Source organism: Mirounga angustirostris, unplaced genomic scaffold (assembly GCF_029215605.1).
Source record: "Mirounga angustirostris isolate CCGP_5_RB_7025 unplaced genomic scaffold, mMirAng1.0.hap1 SCAF_4, whole genome shotgun sequence".
In the NCBI taxonomy this organism is placed as follows: Eukaryota; Metazoa; Chordata; class Mammalia; order Carnivora; family Phocidae; genus Mirounga; species Mirounga angustirostris.
In genome coordinates, this window is record NW_026991712.1 from 589824 (window position 1) to 614923 (window position 25100).

General features: G+C 67.1%; 3 protein-coding genes across 31 annotated transcripts in view; 1 reads left to right on the forward strand and 2 right to left on the reverse strand.

Annotated features, from left to right (window-relative positions):
• BOP1 (BOP1 ribosomal biogenesis factor) overlaps positions 1-25100 on the forward strand; it is a 32301-nt gene that overhangs the window by 5336 nt on the left and 1865 nt on the right. The window contains exons 3-16 of one of the 2 annotated variants that reach the window (XM_045895694.3): positions 6466-6546; positions 17093-17247; positions 17327-17444; positions 17521-17622; positions 17692-17904; positions 17978-18139; positions 18226-18306; positions 18384-18453; positions 18548-18680; positions 18760-18940; positions 19023-19311; positions 19478-19562; positions 19639-19746; positions 19835-23485. In XM_045895694.3, coding sequence (XP_045751650.1) covers positions 6466-6546; positions 17093-17247; positions 17327-17444; positions 17521-17622; positions 17692-17904; positions 17978-18139; positions 18226-18306; positions 18384-18453; positions 18548-18680; positions 18760-18940; positions 19023-19311; positions 19478-19562; positions 19639-19746; positions 19835-19988 — 1932 coding nt within the window. In that variant the 3' untranslated portion in view covers positions 19989-23485. Of the gene's footprint in view, positions 1-6465; positions 6547-17092; positions 17248-17326; positions 17445-17520; positions 17623-17691; positions 17905-17977; positions 18140-18225; positions 18307-18383; positions 18454-18547; positions 18681-18759; positions 18941-19022; positions 19312-19477; positions 19563-19638; positions 19747-19834; positions 23486-25100 lie in introns of those variants that run through there. The other variant, XM_064587709.1, reaches the window with a different exon arrangement.
• On the reverse strand, positions 13647-17097 carry SCX (scleraxis bHLH transcription factor). Of its 4 annotated transcripts, XR_006794171.3 has the most exons (3): positions 14935-17097; positions 14106-14211; positions 13647-13980 (listed from the first exon to the last, which is right to left on the reverse strand). XR_006794171.3 is itself a non-coding variant. In XM_045895695.3 (2 exons), exons 1-2 carry the CDS (start codon positions 15505-15507, stop codon positions 13942-13944), a joined length of 612 nt encoding a protein of 203 aa, XP_045751651.1. In that variant the 5' UTR covers positions 15508-17097; the 3' UTR covers positions 13647-13941. The 4 variants fall into 4 exon arrangements, 2 of the variants coding, with proteins under 2 accessions (XP_045751651.1, XP_064443782.1); XM_045895695.3 differs by lacking the exon at positions 14106-14211; XM_064587712.1 differs by having other exon boundaries at positions 13647-14211.
• Positions 20214-25100, reverse strand: part of MROH1 (maestro heat like repeat family member 1) — a 69764-nt gene continuing 64877 nt past the window's right edge. For 19 of the 25 annotated variants that reach the window (XM_064587689.1, XM_064587683.1, XM_064587686.1 and 16 more), the window contains 8 exons: positions 23073-23210; positions 22701-22815; positions 22273-22419; positions 21986-22174; positions 21324-21683; positions 21142-21244; positions 20996-21061; positions 20214-20528 (listed from right to left, as the gene is read on the reverse strand). In XM_064587689.1, coding sequence (XP_064443759.1) covers positions 20443-20528; positions 20996-21061; positions 21142-21244; positions 21324-21683; positions 21986-22174; positions 22273-22419; positions 22701-22815; positions 23073-23210 — 1204 coding nt within the window. In that variant the 3' untranslated portion in view covers positions 20214-20442. Of the gene's footprint in view, positions 20529-20995; positions 21062-21141; positions 21245-21323; positions 21684-21985; positions 22175-22272; positions 22420-22700; positions 22816-22946; positions 23211-25100 lie in introns of those variants that run through there. The other 6 variants (XM_064587695.1, XM_064587701.1, XM_064587700.1 and 3 more) reach the window with 4 other exon arrangements.

The window sequence follows — 25100 nt, forward strand, 5'->3', positions numbered from 1 at the left end:
TGCTGACGTCAGGGACATGGCCTGAGGCCGAAGCCAGCAGGGAGAGGTGCTGCTCACGGCCCAGCTCTGCGGACTGGAGTGGGATGCACCCGGCCCAGGCACTCCAGTCAGCTGACTGACCTCTACAAGACGGAGCCGGAGGGTTTGCCTTCCTGTTCTGGGAGGAACGGGGCTGATAAGTCATTGTCAGGGGACCCTGCCCCACAAGTCATGGGTTCCAGGTACGTCTGCCACAGGGCCATCCCAGACTGGCTGTGACTATCCTGCTGAAGTCATCCAGGGATGAGAATGGATGGCCGGGTGATCGCTGGCACGTTCTGGGGGGACTGCCCTGAGTCTCCGCCTTCCTTTCCCATGGGGAGGGATGGGGTTACGTGGCCCAGGTGCTCAGGGTCGTCCTGGGGAGACATGGCCCGCTTTGGTGCCAGGCTGCCCTGGGCACCACTGTATGTGAGCTCTTCCTTCTCCACTTCCTCTTGGGTCTTTGGACGCGATTCAGACATGTCCACCGCTTTCTTTTTAAGGGTTGTGTGGGATTATGTGACAAGCATCGCAGGACACACCAGGGTGATCGCTGGGGAGCTCCTGAGGGTCGTCCCTCCCACTGTCCTGCCTCCTGCCCCCGCGTAAGGATGAGGACTGTGCCTGGGTCTGTCTAGGGTGTTCTTTGCACATCCAGGCCTCCGTTTGTGCCGTGCCTGCCTGCTTCCTAACGTCTGTCTTCTGCTCTTCCCTCTGGCTCTGAGGGCTGTCCTCACCACTTGGTGTCCGCGGTGCGTGGGGGCCGCCCCGGCGGTGGGCAGTGCTGCTGGAATCCCGTGGCGTATGCTCGTTCTCACATGTGCAAGCAGTTCTTGGGATGCGTTCCCAGAAGCATCTCTGGGTCAAAGGCCAGAGCATTTTTAGTGGAAGGGAAGTGCCACTTAGCACTCGTGACAGCCGCCTCAGTCATCTCTTTCCCGTACCCGTCGAGACCATGTGTGCTTAAGAGTCTTTCTTTTTCCTACTTTGACACGTGGAAGATGTGGTCTCTTGTTGCTTTATGGTATTTTCTTACATTACATTACAAAGGGGCATCTTTTCTTGTCTTTCTGTGAGGACTGTTTGAGCTGTATTGAGAACGCCCAAAGCGGGAAGTTTGCGTTGCTCTCGTGTCTCAAAGGTCGGGCTCGGCAGGCTGCGCTTCATTTCCCCTTCGCGTGGGTCAGAGAAGGCCACGTGGACCCTTGGCGTGTGCCGCTTCTGAACTTGGGCCTCTCTGCCTAGCTGGGCCTGCAGCCCCCTCCCCGCTCCCTGCTCCCCGCTCCCGGGGGCTCTAGCTCAAGGCTGGAGTGGACCCCAGGAAGTGCCCCCAAGCCCTCTCCCAGGGTGCCGGTGGGTCCTTATGGGGAAGGAATATAAGCAGGGAATAGCTGTCTCCGTCAGTTCTTTTCTTTTTAATCTCTCGTCCTAGAACTTTCTCCTAACCCCCTTTGTTCCCTGACCCTCAGTTTCCTTCCCCTGATCTCAGAAGTTTCTTTGGTCGGCGGCCCTTGGTGGGAGCAGCTGTGCATTTGCCCGGCCCGCACGTAGGGGGTCAGGACCACCAGGGTCCTTTCCGTTCCGCTGGGCTGAGGTCTCCCGTCTGTGGCGCCAGGTGCCATTTTGTCTCTCCTTGTCTCCCTTATCTGTTGTCATGTAACCGAGTAGCCCCATGCCTAGCGGCGGGACAGTAACTCGTGTTCTCACTGGTTCTGGGAGTCAGGGACGCAGGCGGGCTGATGTACTTTCAGGGTGCTGGCAGGGGCTGGAGGAGCTCAAGGGAGGAAGAGCACTGTATTTGGGGGGTTGGTAGGTGCTCGGGAGGGTGGGGCCGTGGGGTCCCCATCTTCCTCCACGGAGGTCTTGTCTCGGGGCTCAGGGCATTCGCAGGGAGGTCCGTGGACGCAGGCTGCTCGCAACCGGCAGATTAGCTTGTTCTGATGCATGGAGTTTTGGGCGCGGGATACTGCTGTGCTTCTCCGCTGGAGAGACTTCTCGTGTCCGCTTACTCCATTTGCCTCCACTTAGAGCACCCACCCCTGTCTCCGGGTCCTCTCAGGACCGGCTGCCCGCTCACCTGTCCTGGTGCTCCACGACCTTGTTGACCTGAGTCCCTGTCTACCAGGCTGGTCTCCTGGGGCACACTTTGCGGCCCCTGCCCCTCACACTGAGCCCTCTGCACACACCTCCCCGAAGGAGGCTGGAGAGGAGCTGTGCCCCCCCATGCTGCGCTGCCGGCGCCCCTCCTGCCTTCACCCTCAGGAGCGGTGGGGGGGGGATTCGACCTTAGGCTCCCCCATCCCAGCACACCCACCTGTGCTTCCCGCTCACCAGGGCCTCTCAGTGGGCAGGAGGGTCCTCACTTCCCTGCGTCCTCCGATGGGCCCGGGCCGCGGTGGTGCTGCCCACGCTGGGGTCCAGGCGTGGGCACTGGTGGGGTGTGATGTGGGCGCTGTGGCTTGTGGGGTACTGCAAGGCGGGCACCCCCAGGTAGTCTCACCAGCTGGTTAACAGAGCTCACCTCAGCTGGGAAGTGCCTGGGGACCACCGGGAGAGCTAAGGACGTGAGCCAGCGGCTGGGGTGGGATTGGTTCCCATGGGGGGAGGTAGGCAGCCGTTCCACAGTCCATCCCAATGCCTTGAGCATCAGACAGCCATTTTACAGCACTCTCATTTCTGGGGATCAGTGTTCAGGCAGGGTGAGGTGGTGTCATGTCTGGGGTGACCCACTGCTGCCTTCAGCTGGGCCCCGCCTGAGAATTAGGCTGCGCACTCGGAACACGTCACCATTTCCTGTGCCCCTGCAGGGTTCTGCTCTAGGACAGTCATCACTCATCACACCTCGTGTTTTGGGGCTCAGGTGAGGGTCCTAAGGAAGAACAGCGGGGGTCTCTTTACTCATCTGTCCAGGCTGCGACATGGTTGGCACTTGCTGGGCTTGTCCTCGTCCAGAGGGCTCAGGGCTCCAGAGCACAGCTGCAGACTCTGAGTTCCCACGTCGTCGGTCTGGGCTGCTTTCCCTGGACAGGTGAGCCTGCCAGGAACCCACCTGGACCGGGGGCGGGCATACGGCCTCTGCCCTCGATGGGAGGAGAGTCAAAGATTTGTAGCCATGGTTTGAAATAGCAACAGTCCGGGGCATCCAGGTGGTTCAGTCGCTCAAGTGTCCCAACTCTGTCTTGGCTCAGGTCATGGTCTCAGGGTCGTGAGATGGAGTCCCACATTGGGCTCCACACTCAGTTCAGACTCTGCCTAAGACTCTCTTTCCCAGGGTGCTGAGTGGCTCAGCCAATGAAGCATCTGCCTTCTGCTCAGGTGATGGTCTCAGGGTCCTGGGATCCAGCCCCGCATCGGGCTCCCTGTTCAGTCTGCTTCTCCCTCTGCCTCTGCCCCACATGCATGTGCGCGTACTCTCTCTCTCTCTCTCAAATAAAGAAATATTTAAGCGTTTTATTTATTTGACAGAGAGCAAGAGAGAGACTATGAACTGTGGGGGAAGAGGGAGAAGCAGACTCCCCGCTGAGCAGGGAGCCCGATGCGGGGCTCGATCCCAGGACCCTGGGATCATGACCTGAGCCAAAGGCAGATGCTTCACTGACTGAGCCCCCCAGGTGCCCCCAAATCAAGAAATTTAAAAGAAAATAATGAAACAGCCGCTGTGTACAAAACGCCCCCCCACCTTATCCTATCGCCACGCCCAGCGCGAGCGGCTCGTGTGAATCAGGCCTGGAGCTGGTGCGAGTCATGGGCCTCGTCCCCACACAGCCATTTGCCGTGGTGGCGTCGAGTCCCGTTAAACTCGTCTGTTGTAAATGGGGAGGCGGGGAGCACAGAGTGGTCTCTGGTGTAAGCAGCCGTTTCCTTGTGCAGGGCCGGCTCGGGCTCCCGGCCCTCCAGCGAGTCATGTGCCTTTTCCCTCAGGAACGAGGGGGAGTTTCCCTTTGTGTTGCCCCTGGTCTTTTCAGGCCCAGCAGCGTATACCCTTTGGAGGCTGTGCGTGTCTGCTCAGTATCCGTCTGCGTCTCTTGTCAGATGAGCCGGTGCGCAGGGCTCGCTGATACCTGCCGTTCGGGGTCCTGGGCTCCCCGAGGAGGCTTAGCAGCACTGTTAGCAGCACTGCTGGCCGCCCTGCGGGGTCTGCGGCAGGCGGGAACCCTGTGGACCCTCAGTCGTGCTCATTCGTGTTTGTGCTACACCCCAGATCCCCGAGAACGCACGTTACCCGCCGCAGCCTGGATTTACCTTTGCTCCCGGGTGTCGGGGACGCACACAAGCCTGGCGCACCTCCCACGGACCTTCAGGGCGTGGGGGCCGCTGTTGCCCTGCTGTCCTCTGCGTCTCTCACCCCACAGGAGGGCCATGCAGGGAGCCGAGTTCCAGCCTGGCTGCCCTCGTCTGCGTCACCGCGGGGGCTGTCGGGGTCCCGCTTGTTGAGAAGCTGGAGGAGCCGAGCCGTCACGTGCCGGGTGGCGGTGGGGTGTGGCTGGGCTGGGTCTGATGCTGGCCGCCAGGGGGTCTCTAGCAGTTGCGATGCCATCGAGGCAGAGCCCCCTGGGGGCCCCTGCTTTGGTCCTCATGGTGTTAATTATGGTCTTGGGTGGGCAGAGAAACAAGATGTGTTCCCCTTGTGTGTTTCACGTCCTGTTTAAATGCCCAGTGCCCAACCACGGCCAAGTGTGTCCACAGGTGTCGTGTCCACAGGTGTCGTGTCCACAGGTGTCGTGTCCACAGGTGTGCGCCGCTCCCTGAGCCTCCCCTGGTCCCTGCAGCCGCGCGTGCCCGCGCTCTGCTGCCCCCTGGCGGCCACCATGTCCCCTGCAGCGGCACTTCTGGAGGGAGACCAAGGGGGGCCTGGGGGCCAGCTCTTCTGTGTGGGGACTTGGAGCTGCTCCGCTGGGGGGCCCCCCTTGTCGGGGGGCCTGCCTGTCTCTGGCTCCTTGCGCCTGCATGCCGTCCCCGGGGGCCGGCCACACCCAGCACGGGCGATGTGGGGTGTCCTGGCGGACGAGGGGCCGTGACACTTCCTGTTGGGACCCCGTGACCGTGGCCCGAGGCACAGGCGGCGTGGGACTCTCCGGAGCTCAGTGCTGGTGGAGAGCGTCGGGGGGGCTGGTGCCGTGGGCAGCTGCGGAGTCTGGCCGGAGGCCGGCACCGTGGATCAGCCGGCCCTGGCCCGGCGTCAGGGGCGCTTGCTGAGGAGACTTGTTGCCTGGCCCCGGGCCTGGGGCAGGTGTGTCCACTGGTCGCTGCTGTGGGCAAGGATGGAGGAGAGCTTGGAGCCCTGGTCGGAGCCCTGGTCGGGGCTCGCCCTCCTCGCCCCCCACCGCGCCCTGCACCCATCGGGCTGTGCTGACCCACTTTCAGCGGGCAGGGCTCCCACAGTGCGTGCAGCATGAGGAGCGGGGGTGGGGGAGACATGGAAACCGAATCCCGCCGTGTTCCTGGCCTGGAAAAAAACTTAGTCTCCCACCCTCCTTATACTGAGGGAAAAAACAGGCAAGAGGAAGAGCCACCTCACAGGCCTCTGGCTCCTGCCCGGTCAGGGGAGTGGGGCTCTGGCGGGGGCGCCTCGCTCAGGGGCCCCTGCTCCCGAGTACTTTACTGCGCCCGGGAGTGAGAGGTGGGGCTGTTTTCCCCATCAGTCCCGGTTCCGGTACACCCGATTCCCCCACCCTCTGAGGGAAGAATCTCTTTTCCAGGTTAGGGTGTGAATGTTCGGGGGCACCCACTCTCTGACCTGGTGGGTTGGGGTTGGCCTGGGGGCTGTATCCTCCCGGCATTCTGTAGGTTAGGGGTGCCTCTCTGGGCCCTTGGCCGACTGGCCTGACGCCGGGGCCTCCTGGGGGAAGGGTCCTGCCACCGTGGCTGACGGCAGGTGCACACGCCCTCCTCCAGACGGCCCGGCCCAGGTGTGGGCCCTGCCCCGCCCTTCCCTGCTGCCACCAAGTGGCCACCCCCACTTTGCTCCCCGACCCTGGGCTCTCCTAGGCCTGGCAGGGCTGGGTATGGGCCGTTGGGCCAGGAGCCCTGCAGCCGGTTTCTTCGTTAGAGGGTGCGGGGGCGGCTGGGCCCTCAGCTGGTGGCTTCCTTGCTGAGTGTTCCTGTTCCCGTCTGGTACAGGTGTCAGCCCTTCCCTGGGGTCCTTCCTCGGAGCTGGCACACGGCGATGAATCTGGCCCTTGACAGAGGACCTCGGGTGGGGCCCAAGAGGCCCACGGAGACCTGGGGTGTCACTGGTCTTGTCTTAAGGCCCAGGGCCAGGTTGGAGCTGCTTAGAGATTGGGGGCGGCGGGAGGCTTGGCCTCAGCACCAGCAGGACGGACAGTTTGTTCTTCCTGAGCCGCCACCATCAAGGAGGGGGCAGGGGACTGCGGGCGTGGGCTCTGCCCGAGGTCAGAGGGCGTCAGTGTCCTGACATAACCGTTGTCCCCTTCTCTCTTACAGGCTGGGAGCCCTTCCCCAAGGACAGAGGTGGCGAGAGTGCAGGGCTGTGAAGAGTATGCGGAGGACAGCTCTGACGAGGAGGTGGGGCTGGGCTTGCTCTCCCACGAGGGGTGGGGGGCGCCTTCCCCAGCTGGGCTGTGCTGCCCTGGGTGCAGAGGAGTCGGGCCGCCGTGAGGGGCCGTGCTTGTGGTCCGGAAGGGCAATTTCGGGGTTGGGGATACATGTCTGCTGGACTGTGTGTCATTGCTCGGGAAGGAAGTGGGGTGGACGTGACATGGTGAACCCCCGCGCGTGTCTGTGGGACGGCCGGCTGATACTGGGGTCCCTCGTGCTCTGTGGAGGCTGCGCTCGTGCTCTTGGTGGGCACGGAGAGGCTGGGGCAGGGCTGGCTTCCGTACGCCCGCTGGCCTGTGCTGGGCCCCCCGGGGTGACAGGCCCGAGCGGCGTCGCCTGGCAGCCTCGTGCGGGAGGTGGGTGGCCTCTGGGCGATCTGTCCCTTCCCTCCCTTGGACTGATGTGGGCCCCAGTGAATCCCAGGTGTCCCCTCAAGTTTAGGGTCTGAAGGGACAAGCATGGTGGTGGGCCAGGAGTGCCCCATCTGGCATCCAGACGCCCCGGTGTGTGGGCCAGAGGCCGTGTCTCTGCTACCTGGGCCTGCCTGCTTTGGGAGGGCTGGAAGCTGAGGAGCTCTGAGCCCCGAGGTGGCTGTCTCCTCCTGCCTGTCCCCTCCCAGGTGTGTCCCAGTCGCTGGCAGGGCTGTGGCCCCCGCGCCGTGGTGTGCGCCCAGGTGCCTCCTTGGGCCACGGGCCTCGGGGCTGGAGGAGAACGGCTGCGTTGGTGCGGGCCTCGCAGGGACGGCCGTCCTCCAGAGTTCTTCCTGCCGCCTGTCGGGGGCTGTCCCGGGGCCTGGGGAGGCACGCGCCCCCTCCCCTGTTTGGCCTCCGCCCCCGTGCTCACGCTCTCTTGGCAGCGGCTGCAGGAGCCTTGGCTGCCCGCCCGATCTGGTCTCTGTGCGTTCAGAGAACAGAGACAAAACAAAATAAATTGGTTTCCTGGCCGGAGCAGCGGGCGCACACGGTGAGGGGGGCCGGCGCAGTGCGGCTCCCTGCCTGTCTCCCCCCTCCCAGGGGCTCTGGCTGTCGGCAGCCACATCCTGTCGGCTACTTTTTTATATTTGGTATTTTGAGAAATCGATGATGGTTGTAAATGGAGTGCAGAGGCGGGGGAGGGGCCTGGGCCTGCCCACGGGGAGGCGCTCCTCCCGGCCGCCCGGCCTGGCCTGGAGCCGCAGTGGGGGCTGCGGGGGCCGCTTCCTCTGGCAATGACTATCCCATATGTCCGAGTGACAGGAGGGGGCCCTGGTGCCCGCCTCCCCGAGCTTCTGCCAGCACAGCCGGCCCGCGGCCCGAAGGGGCTCATCTTTCAGGAGCTCGCCAGGCCGACAGATGCTTCCCTGCCCTGAGCAGCACGTGGGCCTGGGGTGATCGGGGGCACGTGGGCACCGGTCTCTTCCACCCTGACGTCGTGGGTGTCTTTGCAATCCAAGCAAAGCGCGCTGGGCTTTGGGGAAGAGGCCCCAGGGCCCGGGCGGCAAGTGGCCCCACTGGGTACCTGGTGTGGAGCGTGGGGCTCGGAGGCCGGTGTGCCCCGTGGCTTGCCGTGGTTTTTTGCCGAGGGCCCACAGTCTGGGGACACCTGCGGTGTCAGGGCAGAGTCCGTTCTCCCAGCAGTGTCCTTGGGAGTGGCCAGTGGTGTCTGGACCCCACGTAAGGCCCTGGCCAGCAGCAGAGGTGTCCTGACAGGGTTGGTGCTCCTGGGAGAGACAACCTTCATGGACGCTGCGGCGTGGAGGCCTGAGGGTGGGGTGGAAGTGCCACCTAGCCTCCCTTCCCCTGGACCCTGCCCTGCCCACTCCCTGGGTCTGGATCTGAGGCCTGAGCTGGGGGATGCTGGGGCTTCTGGACCCTCTGACTGCTGGCCTCTGCTGGGCCTGGCTTTGGGGAACCCCCCATCCCAGACGTTGACTGATGAGTGACATTCTACCTTCGTGGGTATTCTGGGCCCTGTTCCCATACATTTGCCCTTCTCAGTCCCCAAATTCACATCCCAAGCTGCACTGGGGCCCAGGTCCCCTGGATGTGCTGCTGGGTCTGGCGGGGGTCCTGGGGCGGAGGGAGTCCTGAGCAGCCGCAGGCTGTGTCCACCCCACTCCTCTCCCACGGCACCGGCACCTCACAGACGTGATCTCATCCAGCCTCCGGACCCCGGGGAGGTGGGGCGGGGTGGGGGGAGGGGGCTGGCAGCCTTCACAGCCTCCCGCCCCTCTTTGTTTCAAGCAGCTGGGAGAAACTGAGGCCGGCAGGAGGTGAGAGGTGAGGGGTGGCTATGAACTCTGGCCACAGAGGCTGGGAGGCATCCTCCCCCGTCCTGCAAGTCGCTGAACCCCTGGGCCCGACACCCTCCTGTCCCCTGCAGGACCTCTGCTGGGGGCAGGGGGCGGCGCTGCGGCCCTGGCCGGCGCCACGGCGCCCTGGCCTCGCGGTAACTTGGGATCCCGCAGGGACGGCCCAGGCCCGTCTGTATCCAGAGCCCGCGATCCCCTCTGCTCTCTCGCCAAACGGCCGTTAATGGCTTCTCCCAGCTACTGAACCGGCAGCTGCCTCCAGTGCTGGCGGCCTCCCGCTCCTCCCGGGGCCGCCGCCCCGCCCATCCTGGCCGCCCGCGCACTCAGAGCGCTTGCGTCAGCGGGAGCCTGTCGGCTCGGGTTTCGAGCTGTTTGTGGAGAGCGCCGGGCGCTCAGGCGCTCAGCCTGCTCGTGTGGGCCTTCCACCCCCACAGCCGGCCTGCGAGTCTGTCCCTTCCCACTGGCCTGACCCACGGCCTTGCAGGTGGCCGCGGGGCGCCGTGGGCGTGGCGCCTGTGACCGCACAGTGCCCCTCGGTGCCGCTGTGGGGCTCCACCTCTGAGCCAGGCCTGCGGCGCTTGGGGCAGGAGGCACGCCCTCCTCCTGCCAGTGCTGCACCCCTGCGCTGTGCTGGCCTGGGGCTCCTCCCTAGTCGGGAGAGAGGGCTCCCCCTGGGGAGGGCAGGGGGGGTCGGGGGGGTGCAGTGGTGGAAAAGGGGCATCGTGCGCGTTCTGGGACAGAGCACGGTCTCTCGGTGCTGGGGCACGTGGGTGGTGAGGCTCTAGCTTGCTTCGTGTGCCCACTGGGAGCGTTTCCTTGGCAGTAGGAACCCAGCCACGCAGGGCGGTGGGAGAGTGCGGGGACAGGGGCCTCCTGAGGGAGGAGGGCTTGCCCTGGGGCTGGAGGTGTGGCTGGTAGTGGGGCAAGTTCTGTAGGAAGGTGGGTGAGGGGACTGCAGAGTGGGCTGGGGACGGGGCCACAGGCAGGGGCTGAGGTGAGTCCTCCAGAGTGAGATTCTGGAGCACTGGGCATGGGGATGCGGGCAGGTGTGCAGAGCTGGGGCCAGGCCCAACTCAAGCAGCAGCAGCTCTGTGTTTGAAGTGTGGGTCTCAGAACAGGTCTCTTCCACTCCGCAGGGGGGCCATGAGCCTGTGCCCGCACCCAGGACTGCAGAGTCAGGGGACCCCCAGGGTGGGTGGGGGCCAGGGATCTGAGGGCCTGGGAGCTAGGGCAGCCTCGGTGCACCCTCCCCTTCCCATGGACCCCATGGAGGGTGGACTTGCTACCTCCAAGCCATGGAGGGATTGGTGGGGGGCCAAGCAGTGGTCTCAGAGGGGTCCTGGGCCCGCACACCTGGGAGGCTCCGCTGGGCCTGGCTGGCGGCACTTCCGAGAGGGATGGACAGAGGGAGGTGGTGGTGTCTGGGCCGGCTGCCGCAGAGGTGTCCTGCTACCTGAGTCAGCAAGTGGAAATGGCGGTCTGATGGAGGAGGTTTGGGAAGGTGGCTCCGAGCTCCCCACTTGGTCCCCCTGGCCCATCCAGCTGGTCCATGGCCTCTGCTTTTGGCCCGGTCTCCTGCTGGAGTCTCCTCACCTGGCTTTGGCCTGTGAGGCAGGAAGAGGCCAAGTAGGACCTGGCTTTCTCCCCTTTGGTCTGTGAACCAGTACTCATCCTGCTGGAACCTTCTTTGGGTTCAGATGCAGCAGGTGAGCCTGGGGCACACGGCCCAGCCTCCCCCTGCCCGGTCCTGTGACAGAGATTAAACACGGTGGAGGATCGAGGAGAGGCTGAGGCTCAGGAAGGCTGAGTGGCGCTCGGAGACAGGCGGGAGCTTCGTGCAGGGGGCTGAGCGAACACTGCCGGCATTGTAATCGGAGAGGGGCAAGGGAAAAGAGAGAGCCTGAGCGAGGGCGGCTGACCCCACGCTCCCAGGGGACAGGTGGGAGAGGCAGAACGAGGAGAGAGTGAAGGATTCCAGAGGTGGGCCGGCTTCCTCCCTCGCAGACAGACACGGGAGGGAGGTGGGCAGCAGGCCAGCGCCGTACCTGCAGTTCCAATCTGCGGTCCTGACAGCTGCAGCCACTTTGGGGAGGGGGAGGGGAGGGGCTCGTCGAGAGCGGAAAAATCCCAGCCGACACATCAGCCAGTTGTTGCTTGCTGCTTATGTCCGGTGCAGTCTGGGGGGTGGGGGACCCCTGCTGGCCCCATCCCAGAGGCTTGTCCTTGGGGCAGAGTGGCCCCCCAGGAGAGCATGGGGGGTGTCTGTGTCCTCAGCCCGCGCCTCCAAGCTCGGCGCCTGACCTGGAGGGGTCGGGGGGTGCTTGCCCCCACAGGGTCACATGTGCTTCCTGGCAGCCCACAGGTGCTGAGCAGGGTGGGGGCCGGCTGGCCTGCGGGCTCGGGCCTGGTGATGAATCATGTGGTGCCGCCGGCAGCTCATTCCCCAGGCCGGGGACAGGGAGCTGACAGCCGGGGCCCATCAGAGTGTTTCCAGCCCAGCTTGGCCCACAGAGGCGGCGGCGGCTGGCCCAGGGCGCGGGCCCGGCCCCTCCTTTCCAGCTGCCTCTGGGGTGTACACACGGGGGAGCCCTGGGTCTTTGTCCCTCCTGGCGGAAGGCAAGGCCAGCATTCTGGGAAGGAAGCGGGGCCTGAAGTGGGCAGGGAGCACCTGCCACCCCCGGCCCAGCGGCTGTGAGGAGCCGAGTGGACTCAAGTGGGGCCGCCGGGCTCGGGCCAGCCCGCCACCCCCAGTCTGGTTTGAATTTCTGGAGCAGTGGAGGGTGACGGAGTGCTCCTCCCCCGCCCCCTCCGCTCCCTCCTGTTGGCTGGCGGGCCAGGCCCTCACCGCCGCCGTGCTGCTACCGAGCAGCTCAGGGAGCACCGGGCCCTCTGCCCAGGCCTGAGTCGGCCAAGCTGCAGCCACTGTTGGGAGTCACAGGCCCGGCAGCGGAGAACTTGGCCCGTGCACACCGTGCCCCGATGGGCTGGGTCCCCGGGGTCCTCTCCTACCAGCCTCCCAGACTGGCAGCATGCCCTGCAGGGGTCTCCTGACACCCCCTCAGTCCTGGGGCCCCAGGGGCTGTCCCTTCCTCTGCACTCCCCTCTGGCCTCATGCCGGACGTGCTCCCCATTCTGTCTCTTGCCGCATTGCTCCGTGACCATAAGGTCGGTGCCCACTCGGGTGCTCGTCATCTGGGCGGGGGGCTTCGTAAGGGAGGTTTGCATCCCCCACCCAGGCTTAGCTGTGGCAATGTGGTTACAGTAGGTGAGGGGCAGGTGGGCCACGGACCCTCCCCATAGAACGTCACCCCGTAACCAGTGAGGCAGGGGAGGCAGGCACAGAGGCCCTGGGGTGCACCTGCCTCCCCCGGACACCTCCCCCAGGGCCTTCCTCAGCCCCCATCTGGACCCCCACGTCTCCGGGCAGGCGGGCGGGGCGGGGGCTTGCCCTCTCCCTCCTTCTTCTGGCCAGCTGTAGGCTCCTGCAGGATTAGGGAAAGGAAATTTGGGGTTGGGTTTCTTTCTGAATGGAACCTGCCGTGGCGTCTTTTTATCCTGTTATATTTCTATCACGGTGGACACAGCCCCCCCTCTGGCCCTTAATGGCTCTGGCTTTGAGAGTTTCCTCCAAAATTACACCACCGCTTCCTGCTTCGCAGTTCCCCGGAGCCCCTCTGTGCAGAGGAGGGGGGCAGCTCTGGCCCTGCCCTGTTGGGGTGCCCACGTGGGCCTCGGCACCTGGCCTCTCCCTGGGGGCCCAGGAGGGTGTCAGTGGGGGCCCTGGAGCCTGTGCTGAGGGCTGGGGGGGGCCCAGGGCCAGCACCTGGCGCCCTCGGCCATTCCCTACCCGGTCTGGCCGGAAGTCAGGCTGCTGGCCTGCCTGACCAGCAGGGGGTGTGTGGGGGGGGTGGGGAGGTGGCTCACAGAGGGCCACCCCCTGCCTTTCTTCTGTGCTGTGCCAGCCGAGCTCAAGCCGCTAAACCGTAATTGTCACCTGCAGGATTTTAATGGTCAGCCAGCTGTGCAGAGCTTGGAGCGGGGGCCTGAAATTGCCCTCCTCACGAGCAGGTGGGGCCTTTGGAGGAGCTGGGTGGGGCAGAGCAGTAGGCAGCCGGGGTTCCCTCCTTCCCGTGTGAGCACTGCTGCAGGCGGCTGAGCGCAGGGCCAGGGGGCAGGGGTCATGGAGCGCCTCTCCTCTTACAGCTCGTAGGGGTGGGGGGGCCAGGGCACCCCAGCAGGGGTGGGACCCATAGCCCTTTTGGGGGCCCAGGGGTGAATGCAGGTGGCTGCCATCTGGCCTGGACCCTTAGGCCCACCCAGGCTTGGAAACCTGCTGTGCCGGGCAGCGCCCCTCACTCCACCTCCCCCAAGCGTCTGCTTCTTGGGTCTCTAGGCAAAGGCTGACGCCCTGAGGCTTGGCATGATGGTGCTGTGAGCTCTGCCCTCCTCACCCCTTCAGGGACGCCTGGGTGCCGGGCAGGCCCTTGGAGAGGAGACCGGACTGGCCGGTCCCCTGCTGCGTGGCAGTGGGCTCCCTCTGTCCTTTCCTGTCCCTCACCGGTCTCCTTCAGCCCCTCAGGCCAGGAGGAGGTGCCACCCTCTGCCTCAGGCCTGGGAGGGGTGGCCCAGCCCCTGGAGGGTGGAGGCCTTCCCTGAGAAGTGGTGCCTCTGGCCCAGGGAGCACCGAAGGTGGGAGCAGTGAGCTCTCCGAGAGCACCACGGGGGCTGGGCTCAGGCTGGATTCTGAACCGTTCAAGAGAACTGTGTGCTTCCACGGTTGGACGATACTGTTTTGCTTTTAATTATACAAAGTTTCCAGACTTTATATTATCATATCAAAGACACAAGATGCCAGCACGTAGTGACCAGAAGAAAACCCAGGTAGGAAGCCAGCACAGAAGGTTCCGGTGGGCCTGGGCCTGCTGGGCCAGTGCAGACTCCTGCACGCTTGTCTGTCCGTCGGCCCCACTGTAGCCGGAGGCGGGGCTGGCTTGCTGGGCGCCCTCACAGGAGGCCTGTGCCCGAGTCAGGTCCACGGGGGCTCCCTGTGGATAGCCCAGCGGCGTCCACCTCTAGCTCCGAATCGTAGTCTTTCTGTCTCGGTCCTTGCTCTGCAGAGGGGAGGGGGCAGTGTCAGGGCCTGGCCACAGACCCAGCGCCAGCCCGCGCCTCTGGCCTTCCCCACTGGGTGCTGTCTCAGGTGGCGGGTGCTGAAAGCACCCCCTTCCACGCTCACCCCGGCTTCCCCGTGCAGTTTGGGGAGGAGAGTACACTGCTGCACAGCCGAAATTGTAAAATTAAATTTCCCAGATGTTCAGGCCCCAGGAGCTCACGCGTGCTGTCTGGAGAGGAAATGGGGATCGGGAAAAGCCGCGCCGCATTTTCTCCCTGCTCACCCTGCTTTTCCGGTGCCACCAAGCACGGCAGGGGCTGTAAATCACAGCCGGCCAGCGCTCCCGCAACGTGGCCCTCTCCCCCAGCCCCCACATCTCCCGCCAGCCTCCTGTCTGCAGAGCCCACAGCCGCCCGGGGGTCTGAGTGGGCAGCCCTGGGGGCTTGGGGCAGGGCCACGGGAGGGCTAGCAGGTGCCCAATAGGCCTGGGGCCGGTGGCAGGGGCTTTGACAGGGCAAACAGATGGGGGGGGTGGCGGGCGAGTCCCCTTCCTTTGGGGACAGGGTTGGGGGGCCAGAGTTTCTTGAACCAATCCTGGTCTGGTCCCCCAGCCTCTTCCAGTTTGGTGTCTTCCCTGCTTCCCAGACTCCCACGTAGCCCTGGCTGGCTCTGTTCGGTCCCCATGGGCACCTGTGTCCCCGGGGACTCGAGGGGAGAAGGCCCAGGGAAGGCCCAGCCCTGCCTGCTCCAGCGGGGCCTTCTTATGCTCCTCCCCTCCTGGACCCCTGGGCGCACTGGATCACAGGTGCTGCTGGTGGGAGGGGGGGGTTGCTCTGCCGGCCTCTGGCCCCGTTCTCTGCCCAGCAGGTGTGGGTGGCTGGGGTGGTATGGAGGCAGAGGCCGCCACATCCTCCTCGCCTCTTTCCGTGGATGCCCCGTGGGCGACACTCACCAACTTTCTCTGGTTGCTGAGGCAGAAGGTACAGATCTGTTTGGGCTGGGCGTTCTCGCCGTCGCGGGTGGGGGGCGGTGGGGGCGGCGGCGGGGGGCTGCCCGGGCGCGCCGCGTGGAAGAAGGCAGGCCCCGAGTGGCACGGCTGCCCGTCGCCGCAGGCCTCGCCCACCAGCAGCACGTTGCCCAGGTGCGAGATGTAGCTGGAGGCCAGGCGCAGCGTCTCGATCTTGGAGAGCTTGCGGTCGGCCGGCTCCGTGGGGATGAGCGTGCGCAGGGCCGTGAAGGCCGTGTTCACGCTGTTGGTGCGGTCCCGCTCGCGCGCGTTCGCTGTGTGCCGCTGCCGGGGCTCTCGGCCCGGCCGCCCACCGGGCCCCGGGGCGCCGCCCCCCGCCCGCCTGCCCCCGGCCCGCCTCCGGGTGCCCTGGAGGCCGCAGCGCGCTGCGTGCACGCGGCAGGGCTTCTCGTCGGAGCCCGAGCTCTCGCTGCCGCGGTCCTCGTCCTCCGACAGCGGGCTCACCTCGGGGTACAGGTAGCGGCCGGGCGGCGCCGAGCGCAGCATGGCGAAGGACATGGGGCCGGCGGGCGCGCCGTCAGCTCCGCCTTGCACAGCGCATGCCGCCAGCCGCGCGGCCGCCCGGGGGCCGGGGAGGCGCGGGTCTCGGGGGCCCGCGGTGGCGGCTGCGGCGCCGCGCGCACGTGTGCGTCCCGGGCTGGAGAGGGGCCGCGGGCCGGGCCTTTATAGTGGCGGCGGCCCCTCCCCCGCGCCGGCCCGCCCTCCTCCCCGCCTCCCAGCCCCCGGAGGCCGCACAGAGCAGGGGCCCTCGTCCCTCTGCCTTCTCGCGCCACGCCGAAGGAGCCTGCAGCATCTCGCTGTCTCTGGGGGCTGTGGGGAAGTGGGGATCCCCTCGGCGGGTGCCGGGGCTGTGCAGCCCTCTCCCTCTGCCTCCGCAGGGGGCAGGAGGGTGAGGTGGGACTCGTGACCCAGGCAGGTCTTCTCCCCCTGCGTGAGCAAGTTAACTCAGATGCCCTGGCGCTGGTGCTGGGCCACACCCTGTTTGTCTCTCTCTCTCCCTCTCCTGTGTACACTTGGGCCTTTTGTGCCAGGCAGAGTGGGGAGGGGGCACAGAGCCCAGGGGGCTGGAGTTCACCCCACCGTCCCAGGCTGCCCCCCAGCGCGAGTTGTGCGTGGGGTCCCCGGGTGGCGCAGCCTCCTGGTGTCAGTCATACCCTCCAGCTCTGGCCCACGCTGCGCTCTCTGCCTGAGACCCTGCTCTGGGGCAGCCTCCCCATCCCCTTGTTGCATGCTCCAGGGTCTGTCCAGTTCAGGGGTGGCCCCCCACTCATGTGCAGAGAAGGAAGGGCAGGGGCACAGGGGGTGTCCCCGGAGGACGGGCCTGCTGGGAGCATGAAAGTTGGCAGGACTGGGGCAGGCAGGTGCAGATGGGCAGAGCCCAGGGGGTCCTGTGCTCCTGCAAGGGGCCCTCAGGCTCCCCGCTGTGCTCAGTCTCATCTGGGCCCCTCCCCCTGTGGCCACTGTTCAGGAAGCGGCCGCCTGGGCAGCAGTCTCTGTGCTGGGCGGAGGGAGGGTGGTGGCTGGCCGGGGCCTCGACCAGGAATGTGTGTCCAGGAATGTGGCTGCTCTGGGGTGGGGGGCAGGACCAGGGAGGGCTGAGGGGGGTCCTCGAACGCCTGCAGGGCAGAACGCAGTGGCTTCTACCTCCCCTTGGAGTGGGTTGGCGGGGTCTTCTCTGAGTCCCTGCCTGTGGCTACCCATTTTTGCCTAAGGCCCCCACCAGGGGAGGGAGCCCATGGGCGATGAGGTCACCCTTGTCTGTGGCTGCCCAGAGTCCTGGCCAAGGAATCCAGGGGGGAGGCTCTGGGGTTGGCACCACTTCAGTGGAAAATGTGAAGGTACAGCTCCGGCGCCTCTGAGGGCCAGTTGTTGGGGGGGGGGGACAGCACCGGCCGCCATGCCACGTCACACCCCAGGGAGAGGGCATGTCTCAGGGTGCCCGGGTCCCGTCCCACCAGCCTCGAGGCCCATCCATTTGCTCTTGCTGGTTCCCCCCCGCCCTTGCCTGTGACTCTTGGGGAGCTTGGAGGGAGGGGTGGGCATGGGGGGTGCCCGATGCTGACACGCTGGCTTGCTGCCCCAGGACATCCGGAACACGGTGGGCAATGTGCCCCTGGAGTGGTACACTGACTTCCCCCACGTGGGCTATGATCTGGATGGCAGGCGCATCTACAAGCCCCTGCGGACCCGTGACGAGCTGGACCAGTTTCTGGACAAGATGGACAACCCTGATTACTGGTAAGCAGGCTCGGATGGGGCCGGTGGGGCGGGGCGGGGGGGCTTCGAGCTTGCCTCTGATGGGCGGCCGGCCCCCCAGGCGCACGGTGCAGGACCGGATGACAGGGCATGATGTGCGGCTGACCGACGAGCAGGTGGCCCTGGTGCGGCGGCTGCAGCGGGGCCAGTTTGGGGACGGGAGCTTCGATCCGTACGAGGTAGGTGGCAGCAGCTCGCCCTGGGTGTGGGGCTCAGCTGCAGGGTCCTGGCCCTCACGTCTGCTTGTGCCCCCAGCCGGCTGTGGACTTCTTCAGCGGGGACCTGATGATCCACCCAGTGACCAACCGACCTGCCGACAAGCGCAGCTTCATCCCGTCCCTGGTGGAGAAGGAGAAGGTAGGTGCCATCTGCGTCCGGAGTTCGCTCCCGCGTCCCCACGCGCACTGACCTGCCCTGGCCTTGCAGGTCTCTCGCATGGTGCACGCCATCAAGATGGGCTGGATCCAGCCTCACCGGCCCCGGGACCGCACCCCTAGCTTCTACGACCTCTGGGCGCAGGAGGACCCTGACGCTGTGCTGGGCCGGCACAAGATGCACGTGCCCGCGCCCAAGCTGGCCCTGCCCGGCCACGCGGAGTCCTACAACCCGCCTCCCGAGTACCTGCCCAGTGAAGAGGAGGTGGGCCTTGCACCGCGTGGGGTCTGGGCCCCCGTGGCTGGCCCCGCGCCCCAGCTCACCCCTGTCCCCGCAGCGTCTGGCGTGGCAGCAGCAGGAGCCGGGCGAGAGGAAGCTCCACTTCTTGCCGCACAAGTTCCCCAGCCTGCGGGCCGTGCCCGCGTACGGCCGCTTCATCCAGGAGCGTTTCGAGCGCTGCCTCGACCTCTATCTGTGCCCGCGGCAGCGCAAGATGAGGGTGTGTGTGCGGGGGGGAGCAGTGCGCCGGGCGGGGGGTTGTGCGCAGGACATGGGGCGGGGTGACCTCGTGCTCACCTGTCCCAGGTGAATGTGGACCCTGAAGACCTCATCCCGAAACTGCCCCGGCCGCGGGACTTGCAGCCTTTCCCCACGTGCCAGGCCCTGGTAAGCAGATGGGGGAGCCCCTGGCCGGGGGGAGCCTCGGGGTGGGGGTCTGTCGCCTCAGTGCCTCTCCTCCGTAGGTCTACAGGGGCCACAGCGACCTTGTCCGCTGCCTTAGTGTCTCCCCGGATGGCCAGTGGCTGGCTTCAGGTGAGCCTGGGGCGGGGCATTCCCAGCTTGGGTGGGGGGCTGCTGGGCTGGGGGGCGCCCCGCAGCTGGAGAGGGCCTTGTTTGCTGCTTCCAGGCTCCGACGATGGCTCGGTGCGGCTCTGGGAGGTGGCCACTGCCCGCTGCATGAGGACCGTGCCCGTGGGGGGTGTGGTGAGGAGCGTTGCCTGGAACCCTTGCCCCACCGTGAGCCTGGTGGCCGTGGCAGTGTAAGTGGGCAGCCCGGGGGGACTGGGGGCCGTGGGCGCAGACCGGAGCCTGAGGGCCTGTGTGTCACTCGGCCCGCAGAGAGGACTCGGTGCTGCTGCTGAACCCGGCCCTGGGGGACCGGCTGGTGGTGAGCGGCACGGACCAGCTGCTGAGTGCCTTCATCCCGCCCGAGGAGCCCGCGGTGCAGCCCGCCCGCTGGCTGGAGGCCTCGGAGGACGAGCGCCAGGCGGGCCTGAGGCTGCGCATCTGCCACGGGAAGGTGTGGGGTGGGGGCCGCTGGGGGTGTGGGTTAGGATGGAGGGGCAGGGGAGGGCCCAGCTGAGCCAGTGTTGCTCCTGCAGCCGGTGACACAGGTGACCTGGCATGGACGTGGGGACTACCTGGCCGTGGTGCTGGCCACCGCGGGCCACACGCAGGTGCTGATCCACCAGCTAAGCCGGCACCGCAGCCAGAGCCCCTTCCGCCGTAGCCACGGACAGGTGCAGCGCGTGGCCTTCCACCCCCTGCGGCCCTTCCTGCTGGTGGCTTCCCAGCGCAGCATCCGCCTTTACCACCTGCTGCGCCAGGAGCTCACCAAGAAGCTAAGGCCAAACTGCAAGTGGGTGTCCAGCCTGGCGGTGCACCCCGCAGGTGAGGGCGGGCGGGGGCGGGGGGCAGGGGAGCGTGCGCCCCGCAGGTGAGGGTGGGCGGGGGCAGGGGGGCAGGGGAGCGTGCGCCCTGCAGGTGAGGGTGGGCGGGGGCAGGGGGGCAGGGGAGCGTGCGCCCCGCAGGTCCCCACCGCCCCGTCTGCCCCCAGGGGACAATGTCATCTGCGGCAGCTACGACAGCAAGCTCGTGTGGTTCGACCTGGACCTTTCCTGTGAGCCGTACAGGGTGCTGAGGTGAGTGGCGGGGGGAGCGGCTGCCGGCGGGCCCTCCCCTGCCCTCCCCTGCCCTCACTGAGCCCCTGCTCTCCAGACACCACAAGAAGGCCCTCAGGGCCGTGGCCTTCCACACCCGGTACCCACTGTTCGCGTCCGGCTCCGACGACGGGAGCATCATCGTCTGCCACGGGATGGTGTACAAGTGAGTGCTGAGCCCTGTGTGCCCTGCCCAGCTGGGGGTCCCGCCCCCCACCCCCCACTCTGAGGCCCTCTGCTCCCCTCCCCCACAGTGACCTGCTGCAGAACCCGCTGCTGGTGCCGGTGAAGGTGCTGCGGGGACACGTGCTGACCCGAGACCTGGGGGTCCTGGACGTGGCCTTCCACCCCACCCAGCCATGGGTCTTCTCCTCGGGGGCCGACGGCACCGTCCGCCTCTTCACCTAGGCCGCCCGGTGTCCGCCGGGGGGCGGGGGGGGGTGGGGTGCGGCGCACGCGTGCTCAGGACCCTCAATACAGGTGTTCCCCGCCGGCTGCTGGTGTGACCTTGATTCGGGGTTCCTGACCAGCGGCCCTCCCACAGCGTGGGGCCTTCCTAAACGGGGTGCAGCGGCTCCCGGCTGCCCTGCCCCCCACGGATAGGCTAGGTCCTTGCACTCCCAAGCCACCTGCTGAGGAGCCAATGGCTTTATTGGAGACGGGAGTGGGGGGTACAGCAGCTTGCCCCCCCGCCCCCCACAGTGGCCTCCAGCGGCCTCCTCCAGAAGGGCAGGCGTTCGACTCGTGGCAGGGGCGCCGGCAGCTCCCCGCTCCGTCTCCGGCAGGGGGCCCCTCAGGGCCCCATCTTGGGGTTCAGGCCCAGGCCCCTGCTGCTTGTAGGGATGGTGCTGCTGTGGGAGCCTCAGGCGAACTTCACCAGGCGGCCCAGCGTCTCGGCAGCCTTCATGCGCACCAGGGGGGCTGGGTCCTTGAGCAGCAGCTGGAGCGCTGGGGGGCAGGGGGGCAGGGGGCCGCTGCCACGGACTGCCTGCGCGCCCTCTGGAGAGCGGCCTGAGCCCGGGGCCCCTGCCAACACCCCGCCACCCAGCCTCAGCTCGCGCTGCGCCCATCCTCGCCCGGTGCACCGCGCCTGGGGGGCCAGGACCCCATGGTGCACCCCCCCTCCCGCCCTGTGCGGGGGCCACCCGCCCACCGCCCTCCTAAGACAGGCCTCTGCCGGGAGCGCCTGGGAGCCAACGGAAAGATAGTTTTTCCTTTTTTAGTGTTTTTTAAGCTCTTTTGGAACAGTTAAGAAGTTTCCGTGAATTACTAGAGACGATGAGGTCACCAGTGACAGGGGAAAAATCCTTGAAATCCAGGAAAATCACTTAGTCCCCCCGGTGCCCACAGGTCAGTGAGGCCCCATGCAGCCCGACAGGTTGGGGGGTGGGGGCGGGGACGTGCCCGGGGCTCACCTGTCGTGAGCTGCTCCAGGTCCACCTGTGGCCGGTGCTCGGCCTCCACGTGCAGCACCAGGAACCCTGTGGGCAGGGGCGGGGTCAGGGGCGGGGCGGGGGCGGGGTCCAGCGCAGGTAGAAGGGGCCCGAGGGGCGCCGCTCACCTGTGAGCATGGGGGCGGCAGCGCGGACATCCTCCCAGCTGCTCTTGAAGTAGAACAGGCTGGTGCTCACCAGGCGGCCCAGCAGGTCTGGGAAGTGGTGCATCTGCAGAGAGGCCGTGAGCCCGGGCAGGCCCGCCCCGCCCCGCCCCGCCCCGCCCCGCCCCCCAGGCTGCGGGCCTCACCAGGAGCTTGCAGGTGCAGTTGAGGAACTCTCCGAAGTGCAGGCCCCGCCCGTCCTGGAGGTGCTGCTGCAGGGCGGCCGCCAGCTGCTCACACTTGAGGTTGGGGCCGCTCATGCGCAGGGCGAACCTGCAGGCCTGTGGGACATCCGGTGAGCCCCCCTGCGTGAGCCGGGCCTGGCCCACCCGTGCCCTTTGGAGACTCACGCTGGTCACGGGGGCCTGGGGGTCCCGCAGGTGCAGCAGCAGGGGCACCAGCCCGCCAACCACCTGCTCCAGGAACGTGTCCGCACAGCCCCCGTGGCAGGCCTTGTTCAGGTGCCCGAAGAGGCGGATGGAGGCGGAACGGAGCTCCATCTTCTCCTGGCGGGTGGGGGTGGAGGGGCCGGGGTCAGCCAGTGCGGCCTCGGGCCCCTTCCCTGCGCCACCCTCCTCGTCCCTGTGTCTTGGGCACCTGGGGCGGGAAGGAACGAGCCCTCACGAGACGGGGGCCGTGCCAGGGGGCGCTGGGGCAGCTCGAGGCCAGGACCCCGGCCCTGCACGCCAGAGGGTCTGCGGGGGCGGGGCCCAGGGAGCAGGGTGGAGCAGGGTAGAGCCGGGGCTCGAGGCTCGGGGCGGGGGGTGCGGCCAGGCCTCTCGGTGCCCCCATGCCCGGGCCAGCCTACGCTGTCGAAGAAGGGCCGGATACGGATGGCGACATGCAGCAGCAAGGGGCGCAGGTCCTGGGGCTCCGCCAGGTCCAACAGCCTTGCAAGGCCCACCATGGCCTCCAGGGCCACCAGGCTGTGAGGGTCGTCCCTGTCGTCCAGCCCGCCGATCACAGCTGTCAGGAGCTGGGGGCCGTGGGCCCGCACCTGGTGGGGGAGGGGGGCGCCCTCAGCTGTGTCCCCAGGGCGCGGAGCCCTGCCCCCATGGTGCCACCCACTGGGCCACGCCCGTGCCCACCGCCCACCTTGTCCGGGGAGCCGGAAGCAATGTTGGCCAGGCCTCGGAGCACCAGCCGCCGCACGCTGGCACACGGGTCCTTCTGCCGGGCCGCCAAGTTGTGCAGCAGGGGCTCCAGCAGCAGGAGGTCGTCCGCGACGCTGCTGCTGAGCAGCTGGAGGCAGAGGAGCTGTGACCGCCCCCCGCCTCTGACCCCAGGGGCCTGTCCCCACCCTGGCCCAGTCGGATGGGCAGAGGCCCTGTTCGCTCCGCCTCCTGACCCCGGGCACGTTTTGGGCAGGTTTTTGGCACGGTCAGCCACAGGGGGGCTGCCAAGGGAGGCTTGGGGCCCAGGCGGAGGGCCTGTCCCCGCGGGGGGCCTGGCACGGCCGGCACAGCCGAGGCCTCCCCCCACTGGGCGTCCCCCGCCCCCCAGGCCCCGCGGCAGGCCGCTACCTCGGCCAGGAATCCCGTGGAGGTGACCCGCTGGATCTCATACGCGCTGCTCTGTGTGCACACGAGCTCCTTCATCACCAGGGGCAGCCGGGGGCCGGCAAACTTGGCCATGGCGCTAGGGAAGGGGGCCAGCCGCACAGTGTGAGTGCCGGGGCCTCGGCCTGCCCCGCAGCTCCCCACAAGCCAACTCCCACGCGGACGTGAGGGCTGCCCCTGCCTCCCATCCGGCCGCCAAGCCCTCCTCGGTCACCTCACCAGGCCTCCATAAAGGCCCCCGCCCCCCGCCCCCTGCCCCCAAATCGGCAACACAGCCGGACCCCACGGCCGCCTCCGGTAGCCTCCCACGTGCCCCAAACGTGGCCCGAACTGAACCTGGCCAGCCGGGCGACCCCCTCCTCGTGCCCCGCCGAGGTCCCGAGCAGCCGCCAGCCTCCCTCCAGCTCCATGCGCTGCACCACCTCCTCGTTGCCGCCCCGAAGGAGCACGGCCTGCAGAGCGTCCACGGCAGAGCTGCGGGGACACGCGGGCATGGATCCGGGGGCTGCCTGGCCTGTGCCCTGCCAGCAGCACCCTCCGGGGGGCCCTCGGGCTCTCTCCCCTCAAGCTGGGCACCACGAGGTGGCTTTGGGCCCTCTGGCCACCCCTCTCCCCACGACGGGCCGGTGGGGGCTCGCTGCAGGCAGTGTCCCCAAGGCCCCACAGCACTGTTAGGGTAACGACCTACAGGTATTTCACTCGCCTCGAAGACCTCCATGTAATTAAAATAAGAAATGAAAAAAAAGGAACATGGAAAGTTGTCGAAAAAAGCGAAGCCAAAGGCAGGTCAGGGTCTCACTTGTGCGGGGCCTTTGGACGAGCGCCCCCCGCGCAACCTGGGGCATCATCAAGGGGGGACCCGATGTGGGCGGCTGGTGGAGCAGGGTCCCAGGGTACAGGCACCCGAGGGCGGTGGGCCCCCATGCAGTCTGTTCTGCACCTCGGAAGCCCCCGCTCACATGGGCACAGCCATACCCTCCCCGGGAGACCCCAGAGTCCAGGGAAGGGATGGCAGATGGGGCTCTGGGCAGGTGAGAAAGACACCCCCCCGTGCCCAGGGGCCAGGGTGGGGCCAGGAGCTGGGGCAGCTGGTGGGGCGCGCCCAGCGCCCTCTACAGGCTCCGGCACGGGTGGGACAGCAGGTGCAACCGTACCCGCCGCCCTCACCCAGCCCTGCAGGCACCTGCTTCTCCTGTCTGCCTCGCAGGAGGGGCCGGAGGCGCCAGGGCCCAGCTGGGATTTAGCATCTGCCTCTCCCCCAGCTCAGGCAGAAGCATTCGGGGCTGTAAGGGGGCGGGACCCCACAGGCCTGGCTCTCGGGGGACAGCAAGCATCGGCCCGGCACCCGGCAGAACCTCAGCAAAGCCTGGGGCCCAAAGCGCGCTCACCAGGGCCGTGGGACCACACACGGGGGGCCCTGGGGCCACAGCACCTTGGCCCTGGCGCTGACCTCCCCCCGTGTGGCCACCTCACACACGAGACCCTGCCCCGGGGCAGCGCATGTGACCCAGCCGGGTCCCGGCCTCAGCGTTGGGGTGCTCCGCCGGCGGCAGGTGCTCTACCTGTGACCGAGACGGCTCGTTTAGGGCCGTTTCTGGCGTCAGGACAAGTCTGACGTGCGGAGATGCAGGTGTGGCCGAGAAGCACCTCAACGGTTTAGATAAGGGTGCCTCCCTGGCCTGTCCACCCTGCTGCCCAGGATTCTTACAGATGTGGCCTTTCCTGTGGTCCGACTTCTAGACCCGTCCCTGGCCCTGCACACGTCTCAGCTCAGGGGTGGCAGCTGGGGACCCTTGGTGGGGTTTTGGGGCCTGTAGCCCTACAGCTCCCAGGCCATGGAGGGGAGTCAGCGTGCAAGGCCCAGGGCCGGTCCGGTGGCATCTGCCAGTCCATTCACATTTTCCGCGTGGTCTGTGCAGGACCAGGCGACTCTGGAGAGCGGCCTCTGCCAGACGGTGTGTGAGTGGTGGCTCCGCGGTGGGGAGGGGGCGGGCGGATGCCGACCGTCCCCCACCGAGGGCCGCTTCTGACCCCGCGGGCCTGCAACGCGTCGGGAGGCAGCCTGAACTCATCGTCACTCGGGCTTCCTCTGTCGCCCTGTGGCCCCGGGCAGTTGTCTGGAGCCCTGAGGTGCCTCCCTGGCAGGCCCAGGACGGGCAGGCCGATGCCTCAGCTGCCAAAGCCCTGCCTACCAGCTCCCCTCAAGCGCCGCCCCAGGACCCAGGGCCCACTTGGCAGAGACCACAAGGATCCAAACCCCAGCAGGAGCTGCGAGGGAGGGTGGCTGCGCAGGCCGGCGCTGTGGGGCTGGTGCCGAGCCCTCCCCGCACGGCTGGGGGTCTGCCCGCCTCGCAGGAAACTTCT

Bases quoted from the DNA above. Each gene is read 5' to 3' on its own strand.
- SCX (XM_064587712.1), bottom strand. From the start codon at position 15,507: ATGTCCTTCGCCATGCTGCGCTCGGCGCCGCCCGGCCGCTACCTGTAC. The intron at 14,212-14,934 runs GTGAGTGTCGCC...TTTCCTCTCCAG, and splicing joins TCAGCAACCAGAGAAAGTTG to ACAGCACGCGTGAGCTCCTG.